The sequence below is a fragment of the Cariama cristata genome, unplaced genomic scaffold, assembly GCF_000690535.1.
Source record: "Cariama cristata isolate BGI_N322 unplaced genomic scaffold, ASM69053v1 scaffold13774, whole genome shotgun sequence".
NCBI lineage: Eukaryota > Metazoa > Chordata > Aves > Cariamiformes > Cariamidae > Cariama > Cariama cristata.
The window spans coordinates 10,239-20,189 of record NW_009611322.1 but is presented as its reverse complement, the minus strand read 5'-3'; the positions used below and the strand labels follow the sequence as shown (position 1 = coordinate 20,189).

Here is a 9,951-nt window from a genome sequence, read left to right as displayed (position 1 = left end):
AGAGTAGAACACTCAAATTTTATTATTCTATGTTAACGTCTAAGATGGCCTAGTGTGACTCTAGAATGTGACCTAGAATTCTGACTTGACTTTAACAGCTTTCCTAATATTGCTGAAAGTAGTCAGGAGACGCATTTTGTTTGCATCTGTCTTTTCCTTTCCCTTTTCCTTTCTACAGCGTCTCCTTGGTCTGCTGAACTGTGTACCCCTCTTTATGTTAAATTGACATACTTTCAATGTATTAATTCAGTACCCTGGGGGTTTTTAGCTGAGGCATAACTGGGTTTTTTGTTTAGTCCTGGAACACTTCCACTTCAAATTCAGGCTAGCAATATGTTTAAGCAGGGGTTTCGTAGATATTAGATATTTGCAGCGGAAGGTAGTTACTTAGATCTTTAAATGTCCTGAATTCCTCCTGGAGTTATTTGTGCCTCAGTATTGATGATGCAAAAAGAGAACTGGTCTTATCCAATACAAATAGTTTTCTGTGACGCTGTTTTTAAAGTGTGCTGACACTTCCATGAGTTTTTGGCTGGACTTCTCAGTACAGCTCAGGAGTTGTAAGTATCCATTAGTCTGCTTGTTGTTTTATTAGGTTTCATTGTTTACAGCTCAACAGAACAACTCTTGTCACTTCCACTTCCAGCCTTTTCTCTAGGCAGTCTTTGACAACCCAGGAAAGGTTCTCAGAATGAATAGCATATTGCTGTCTCAGGTAAAAGTTACATATTAATTTCTGATAGTTACCTAAAAGGTATTCAATGTACCTGCACACAATTTTAATCATCAAGAAGAGTAATGTTAAGAAATTTACTTTTGCAACTACTAGTAAGTTATAGATCTGTATAGAGTAATGAGCTACTAACATTGGGTATTTGTCTCCAATAAGTAAATGTACGACAAACAGGCTGGGAGCTTAAAACACGGCTTAACGTATGCAAATCTTCAGCCTGCTTCAAATATAGGACTAATTTCCATTATGCAGATCACAGAAAAGAGAAATAAATCACTATATTTTTACCATAAGCTTGTATGATATCTGTCTCGTATTTCATTTCTAGTACAACGGCATAGATTTTGTTGGAATTGTACCGAGAATTTGGGTATAACGTTGAATACTCAAGTAATACTTAACATTTTGAATCCACTGCTTTGCTTGTTCTCGTGTAAAATCCTCTTTGTGTTGGTACTCAAATATGAGTAACCAATGACGATGGATTTTCTTAGGCTGTCAGCAAGACTTGCGCTGATGAGCTAAAACCCTTAAATGAGAACTTTACCATTGTCTTCAGTGGGTACTTCACCTAGATTTTGACACTGACTTGAAGTCTACGAAGAAATGAAGCTTAAGTGCTAACAAGAACTACAGCTGAAGAGGAAACAAAATCACTGAATTTGGGGGTTTTTTTTGTTTGTGAATACTGAATACAGTGTGGTTTTGTGTGTGTATGAGAGGCCTAAAGTCTTAGTTGTAAAGATTTCTCTCGTGGACGCATAAGATTGAGTAAATAGAGGGAAGTAGGTAGGTGGTTCTGGCCTCATTCACTGCCAGGCGAGGTTGCAGTAGATGAGATCACACGGTTGTGCCTCCCTTTCCTCCTTCTCCATGTATTTACTTTCAGACAGTGCATGCCAGTGTTGGTACTTTAAGCCAGTGAGCGCATCTGCTTATTGAGGAGCACCTCAAATGCCAATTAAACTTTTTTATTAAAGTGAATATAATCTCTATGAATTTATCAGGAGCAGAAGAGCAGAAGGGGCATTTTGTTAGCTGAAGTACGCTACGGTATAGTCCTCATTTCCATTTTGCCCTCCCAACGCGTCTTTGAACTGCTCTGCAGGGACTGCTGCTAAGATTACCAGATTAATAAACCTTCCTGAGATACTGTGTTTCTCCATCTCCACACCAAATAGTTGCTGCGATGCCAATGCAGTGATGGGGATTTGTAAGGGCTATGACTGTCAACAAAAAACTATGGTTTGTGTCACTAACGTCTTTCATCTGGCACGTGATCTTGGCTCTTTCAAACCAGGAAAGAAACTGAAGTGGCAGCCTGGAGGTGGCAACTATAGACAGGACGTTGAGACTGCCATCCCCTGCTGCTTGAACTGTTGGAGTTCTTTGTTCTTTCTCTCTTATTTCCACAAAATCCAGAGATTACTTTGTCCATTATATAATCAGGTTTCTTAGCAGCTCATGTTTTGATCTGTCTAGCCAGTCATGGTGACCTGTACCCTTGGATTCTGAAGTATGCATCACGTATGTGATGTTTTTTCCTCTTATTTTTGACACTAATTGGATGAAAACTGCTTACACCTGGAAAAGTGAATGTGATGACATCTTAATGTGAATGTTTTTAACAGTATTTAGGACAAGCTCATAAAAAGTTTTATTATTAATAAAATTCAAATGACTAGAATATAAGCATTACTGCAACAGCATGTACTAACTTACATTAATGTACTGTGATTTTACTGGTTTTTTAGGTTATACTTTTTTTTTAAAATTAATTAATGGATTTATCATCACTAGTCTACTCTTTCAAGATTGCAGGTGGACACCATCCAAATTTATGTCTTGTTTATGGCACAGCAGTCATCAGTCAGTATATAGCTGCAGTTGCGAGGCTATTTCTAAAGCTTACAAATAATTTAAGTTTAAGATTTCTAGCAGGTATTTTACAGCTAGAATTGTAAAATAGCTGTGTGAATCTGTAGTCTTACATGTCCTTCCTATAATGTATTATTGACTCTCACCGGGTTTTACACTGTGGTTACCAATCACAATTACTGAAAAGTTATTATTGGAAGGCATCTAGAGAAGTTCTCTGGAAATGCATTCTTTATATATTTTTTGGCATGCAAGTGTTGTTATAACAAAATTGCTATTTGTAACTTCACCATGATTTCTGTTAAGTTAGTGCCAGCTTCTTGGAGATAGGATAAAACAAGGGTTGTGGGTTTTTAAAAAAAAATTGTAACATCTATCCCTGAAACAATGAAGTGTAGCACCTGTAAGTTCATACTGATAGTGCCAGCTTCTTGGAGATAGGATAAAATAAGGGTCGTGTTTTTTTAAAAAAATTGTAACATCTGTCCCTGAAACAATGAAGTATAGCACCTATTTAAGTTCATACTGAAAAAAACCCCACAACATTAGGGTAGCAGAAGAACAACTTCTTGTACAGAATCTGATTTTTCTCTTGGTAGAGAAATCTTACTTAAATAGCTATGAGGACAGAACTTGGTCCAGAAAAGGTTAATACAGTTGTGAAGGTAGGTGTTCAAAAGTCAAAAAGTTACAGGTACAAAGTAAACTTTAGTTAGGACCCTTGTTCATAGCACTGATTGCCTTCAGTTACATAAGTGCATTCTTCCAGTGTTTACTGTATATAGAGTATTTTTTATGTCCATACTCAAACTCCCTTTAATTTCAGATGCGTTTGTGACTGCTAAGGTGTCTGCAGCTCAACTGTAAGGTCTATCACTGAAAGTGCAATACAAAACTAATGAGCCCTTCTGAAAAGCATGTTTTAAAAACCTTCTAGGTTTTTGCCTCAAAATGTCAGGATGGGAACCTGAAATTACCTAAATTCTCTAGAGCAGCAATCAGCTAATATCGCTGTCCTTTCACTGGAATCCTCTCCTCATTTACTGGGCTCTTTTTATTACAAGAATAACCGAATCAGAATATGGTAAACAATACCTTCTGAAAGTACAAAGCCATAAGCCAATGCCACTGTAGGTCTAACTTGTGCACTGTCCACAGTACAGATCAATTTAAAAGAAATAGTCAACCATATACTACAAAGGAGAAAGTCTGCTTTTGAGTGTTTGGCTTTATGTAACCTTAGTAAAGTCATTGTAAAGCAATTGCTTTCCCAGGATCCTCTTCTCATCCTAGCCTTGCATCTTTACCCAGTGACTCTTACTTTTCATGCTTGGTTTCTTGTAATAATACTGGTTATTCGCTTCTAAAGCACCCAGCACCATACATGGGATCCTCATCAGAATCCCACAGATGCTGTACAACAGAATGTTGCATGAGTTAGCTGGGTCTTGCAATATGGAGCTCAAGCAGGCCTTATCTTTTTTGTCAGTGTTACCTCATACGTGGAAAAACAGGCGATAACTTGATCCAGCCTAAAGAAAGAGTGCATAGACAGATATTGCATAATATGGCAGAAAGTCTCCTGGTAGTTATTAACCCATCAAAATAATTTCAACAAATTGGAACTGACAGGAGTTTTTTAATATTTGACCAGTGCTTTGCATAATGTGGCCATTACATTTTTTGACCCAATACTGGGAACTCTGTAGCCAGATTTATTGTATTATGAAACACAGCCCTGCACAGTTGTCTTGTCTTCCAGACCCCAATGCCTGCATCCATTTTCTGTTTCTCACTTTTCTGCATATGATTCGATTCTCTTTCCTTTTGCCCAACTCCTCTCCCATTGTTTGCTACACTGACTTTCAGGGAAACTTCTCTTCTTCCTCAAGTTACATTTCTTACCTGCTATAGTAAATGGAAAAGATCAGTCACAGGGATATTTACTGAAAAGGGATAAATACAATTCCATCTAAAGATCTCTCTAGGCTTGTTCAGCTCCACTAGCCCTTGGATTTTTAAATTTTTTTTTTTCTATCTGTAAAACTGTAGTTTTAAAATAGCTTTATCATTCACCTAAAATAACATACAGAATTTTATCTAAAAAAAGGAAGTGGAAATTGATGTCATGGTATTTCCTAATTTCTGAGGCTTTAGGTTGCTTGTCCATTTGTTTTCTTAACTTTGTTTTATTTTGCAATTTTTTTCTTCTTTTTTTTTCCCACCTTCGTTTCTGATGCTAAGATCTTCCTTAGAGCAAACTAAACATTCTGTGAAACCATCAAATAGGATAGCAATAATCACTGTCATCAGAATTGATGACCAGTTAAAGGTATTTCCAGGTAGATACCATTAAAGAATTATTCTTTTTTCCTAGGTAAGCCACAGAATGAAAATCCTGGAGACTCTTTGTCTTACATCTATGAAGCAGTTCTTGCAGATGGTGAGTTGAATTCCTCTTGCATTTACTCAAATAAAGCCAGTGCTCTTCAGAAAATTAAATCTCTTTTCTTACAGCTTGTCAGACATGAAAGACAATAAACTAACCTTACCATAGCATACAGTTGTGTAGAGGAACATGCCTTGTTCTTGAACACTCACCCACCCATGTATACCCACATGTTCTCCTGAGGAGTGTGAGAAGGGGAGGAGATTCAGCAGGGATGTTTCCTTTTTTCTTTAATTTCAGAGTAGAGAAAAAAGAAAGACATGGAGAGCTTTGCTTTTCTGTTCCCAGCATGAGGAGTTTTGCTTGTAGTAAAGAGAGCTGACTTGAAATTTCAGATAGATCAGTTGAGGAGTGTGAGAAGGGGAGGAGATTCAGCAGGGATGTTTCCTTTTTTCTTTAATTTCAGAGTAGAGAAAAAAGAAAGACATGGAGAGCTTTGCTTTTCTGTTCCCAGCATGAGGAGTTTTGCTTGTAGTAAAGAGAGAACTGATTTGAAATTTCAGGTAGATCAGTCCTACTCACATAACATTTGCAGCATAATTCATTGGCAGCCAGTGGTTGGCGGAAGCCCTGCATCATGACTTCGGTGCCTTTTGACATTTGCCATTCTAGTTTATTTATATTTGTGAAAGCCCATAAAGAGTCTTAGTAGGGAAAACAGACTGGCAGATCTCCACTTGCTTTTAGTAAAGAGCTACATAACATGTTTCCTGTCCCCAGTTCTTACTTAAACAACTATATTTCTGGGTAGACACTGTTGTGAAGTGATTGTCTTAACAGCACCAGCGTACTAACTGATGGAAAAGGACACGTGAAGTTATTCTGGAATTCGTGGCATAGCAGTTCTGTACTGCTGGACTCTGAGGTTACTGGCTCTGTTGGTCTGTTTTGCTGGTAAGGTGTAAGGGCAGAAGGATGCTGCAAGCTTACTGTCTCTTCCTTGCTGGCACAAATTCAATGTACATGCCAGTGATGTATGGAGTTTAGAATTTTAGCTTCTTCAGTTAACTTCAAGACACAAGCACCAACTTGTGTGCTTTTAAATACTCCAGTCATTTCTGCTTGCCATGCTTTGGTTCACAATGCAGAACAATCTTGGGAGTATGTGGATTGGATTCCTTTCAGATAAAACTAAAAGGGAGCTCACTGAGTGTACTTCAGACACTAAAAGGTGTGCATTCTACAGGTCCAGACCAGAACTAGTTGGAAATATGCCCCTTTGAAATTTATATAGTGTGGGAGGGAGTATTTAGCAACAACTGTTTCTCCTATTAGTCCCTCCTGCTTTCTGGTAGGGACCGTTTGTGACTGTCTTGGCATCTCGGGTGTACTGGTGTAATCTCAAGCAGAAAACTGCTGTAAAGCTGTGCTGTTTTATTCACAAAAGAACAGCACTTTATGTAAGATCTTCAGTGGAGACTGGCGTGCTGAAAGCTGAAGTTTGTTTTGAGTGTACAGATATTGTACAAAAGAAAGGGTAAGCTGAGAGAAGATGGAATTTAGACTTGAACTGGAATGAATGTTGAACAGATCAGAAGTATAAAGCTAAATGAGAAATCTAAAGCATCAAGGGTGGAAAGAGCAGTGAGTGGATGACAGGACATATAAAAAAACCAAAACAAAACAACCTCTGTCCAATAAAGCAAAGATAGATGGGGAATGAGCAAGTGCTAACAATCAATAAGAAGCGATTGACTAAAATGAATTGTGCAAGGCCTGGGGGGAAAATGTCAGCTAGTACATTGGAAAATGAAAAAACAACATGATCACTGAGATCCTTTGGGGAAATATGAGCTACAAGCAGATGTGAAGACAATTGATTTGTTAGTGAGTGATGGAAAAGATCCAGTTGTGGAATGCTAATTGCCATGATATGAATGTATGAGGACTCATTCCTGTAGGTGGTAACTGAACAAGTCAGCTCTTTAGCCACTCACAAGTGTTGTTATGTGTTTACTTTATTTCTTGTTTCTAGATAAGAAAAGTAGACTTATTTTTATTACTAGAAAGCTGTGTTCTGAGAAATTCCCTCTTGGTTCCTGAGGAAATTTTCTGCTCCCCAAAGAATCATTATTTATAATTTGTACTAAGGTTGAAAAAGTGAAGCAGTCTTACTAGGATCTGGATGCACAGCCTTGTAACCACACAGATAAAATGTGAATGCTTTATTGTGAAATTGGCATTCATTATTTTACCTGCAAAATAGAGCTAACATCAGATTTAGATACCCATTAGGTGATAATCAGCTTTAGAAAAGGCTGTTCCCCTTCTATGAAACAGCTTTATCTTTTTTAATGTTTGCCATTAAGGCTTGTATCCTAGCACTAATTAACTGTCCTAATTAGGGATGGGCAAGCGGAGCACAAAAAGATGATTTTAAAGTGTAATAGCTGTCTGCCTACTAAGTTTAACAGCAGATATCTTTTGGTCCTGCTCAAAGGTCTCATCAAACTAACATCTATGTGCATACTGTGTTACGTGTATCCCTTACCAAACTAAACCGGAGAAAGGTCAGCACTCTAACAAAATAGATGGCATCCCTTCTGCAGATAAAGGAGAGCTATCAGAGTACATCTGCTATGCTGTTCTTTCTATAATGCTACCTGAAATCCCATTTTAGTAAAATGGGCCTGTTCTGGGGCCTAGGTGTAGGATTAAAGGAGAGTGTCTTAAAAGATAAAGACCTCAGAGTACTCTCCTATTCGTAACCCTAACAAAACGAAAATAATCAGGAGTTAGAAAGCAAGCATGGTTTTCAGATGTGTCTAAAAATATCACTCTTGGTTGTGTTCCTGAGAAGTAGTGTACCTTTTAGGCAGCTTTAAGGGTCAATAGATTTTGGCTATTTCAAATCAAAGGTGGGAGTTAATTGCAAAGCAGCCTGTCCCCTAGTGAGTCAGTCTTGCTGACAGCTCACTTTTTTTTTTTCCCACTTCTTTAATACCAAATGTGTCTGGCGTGAGTCTTTCTGCTGACAGCAGCTGTGGCAGCATGGCACGGGGAGACATGTCTTTTAGACAGACAAGTCCCATGTAATTTAGGGCTGTACAGATCAAGAACAGCATCATAAATTTCATCCAGGCATTGATAAGAGCCCTGTGGAGGTATTGGAGCTCTGCTGTCATACTCAGACTAAGATATGCTATTTGGTAAATGAGCTGCTGGACTCCAAGCTAGCTTCTGTTAGCAGATTGATTTAAGGGGTGCTATAATGTGGAGTATATTGTCTTGTGTCAGTAAACGTTTTGATACTATTAATGATACGTATCCTGTACTTTGAGTAGGGCGAAGGCTGAGAATGCCAGCTACCAGCATCTCTCTCCCTAGCCTCTCCCAGTGCACTTCTTAAAAGACTTTTCAGTTATGTTAAACTTCGTGACCTTCCAGCCATATCATTTTTTGAACTTTGATGGCTGCAAAGAATATTATTCATCAAGAGAATAGCTTCAAACATGGCCAAGAGGGGAAAGTTTGGCAGCTTAGTAGTAGTTCCTTGAAGGTGATAGCTGTAAAAACTTAAACCCCTATTCAGCCTGCAATCTGAGCTTTTGGCCTGCCTGCCAGGTGTGCTTCCCTGATGTACGACTTGATTCTAAAATGCTCCTCTCTAACTGTGTTCTTTTATATCTATGTAATTCAAAATGTAGTCACATGCCACTTCTGCATCCAAGTGCAGGGTGCAATTTGTGCCCGGCCAAGAGGCTTGGATTGTAGTTTAAAGATAATAGAGCCGCTAGGCAGCTGCAGCTAGTCCCTTGGGAATAATAAGGAAGTTGCAGAGCCATTTTATCAGGCGAACAAGTTTTGGAGGTTTGCTTACAACCCTGGATGCCCCTTCTATCGGTCCTTTTGTCTTCAGTAGTAATTTGAGTCAGCAGAAGGAGGATAACTTGTCTCTGTTGTTGTAACAGCACATCTCAGATTTTGGGCAATGTTTAGTGGTGTGTAATCCCTCACTGAAACAGAGGTGAGATATGTGTGTGCTGATTGATACCACAGTGAAATGGAACAAAAATGCCAAAGTGTTCTTACTGTAGTAGAACTCCAGTAACTCTGAAGTGGATAGATGAACTCTTTAATAAAACATTAGGTGTTAATAACTGAGAACTGCTGGTGCGCACGGAGGGCCAGACTTCAGTTTGCTTCTCCCTGGAGAAGAGGCAGGATGAAAGTATGCAGAATGTAGAACCTGGAAATAACAGGCTTGGGCTCCATCAACAGTTCTACTCGGCACCTAAATGACCTCAGGCAGGTAGTTACTATTCCAAACTAATCAGTGTGCCTAATAGTTTAGAAACTCTTTGGGACAGTCTTACTATGTGTCCAAAGCTCAGCAGAGTGGTCATGTTATCAGTGTGGCTGCTGCAGCTGAAAATCATAGACTTTATTGCAGTAAAAATAATAACATGAATTGATATATATTAAAAGATAAACTTAGTCCCAAAAAGCCTCTGAATGTATGCATCCTAACCAAAGCACCAATTGCTGACTTTAGGTCAAATCTTTCTTCCAAGCCACAGACCAGTTAGGAACTAGATTGCCTTAGATTTCCTCTGAATATACAGTTAAAATCATATGAAAGTATATACATATAAAGAAATGCCTACAGTTTCATGTAAATTATTTCTTAAAGATTATTGATAAATCTATGGTAAATTGCTGATTTCTGGTTATTTGAAGGCAGGATTTTTTGTTTTTACTATTGGATCCAATATGGCTATACACAGTAAGACTTTTATATTGTGTTTAGATGCTTTTGTGATGACTCCATTAGGCTACAAATAGAGTGGTAAATCATTGTGTACAAAAACATACCCGATAATACAGGAACAGGTAGGTATGCACCTTTGCAATCAAATCAGTCTTTTCCTGTGCCTATATAGTAATGCAT

The 9,951-nt window shown here is 38.3% G+C and overlaps 1 protein-coding gene across 1 annotated transcript in view; it reads left to right on the top strand.

Annotated features, from left to right (window-relative positions):
• The window catches only part of LOC104160151 (B-cell scaffold protein with ankyrin repeats-like), a gene marked incomplete at its 3' end in the record, with an annotated part of 23,948 nt that overhangs the window by 4,603 nt on the left and 9,394 nt on the right, over positions 1-9,951 (top strand). Inside the window, exon 3 of the mRNA XM_009698212.1 lies at positions 4,989-5,054. Within this exon, the coding sequence (XP_009696514.1) occupies positions 4,989-5,054 (66 nt within the window). The remainder of the gene's footprint in view (positions 1-4,988; positions 5,055-9,951) is intronic.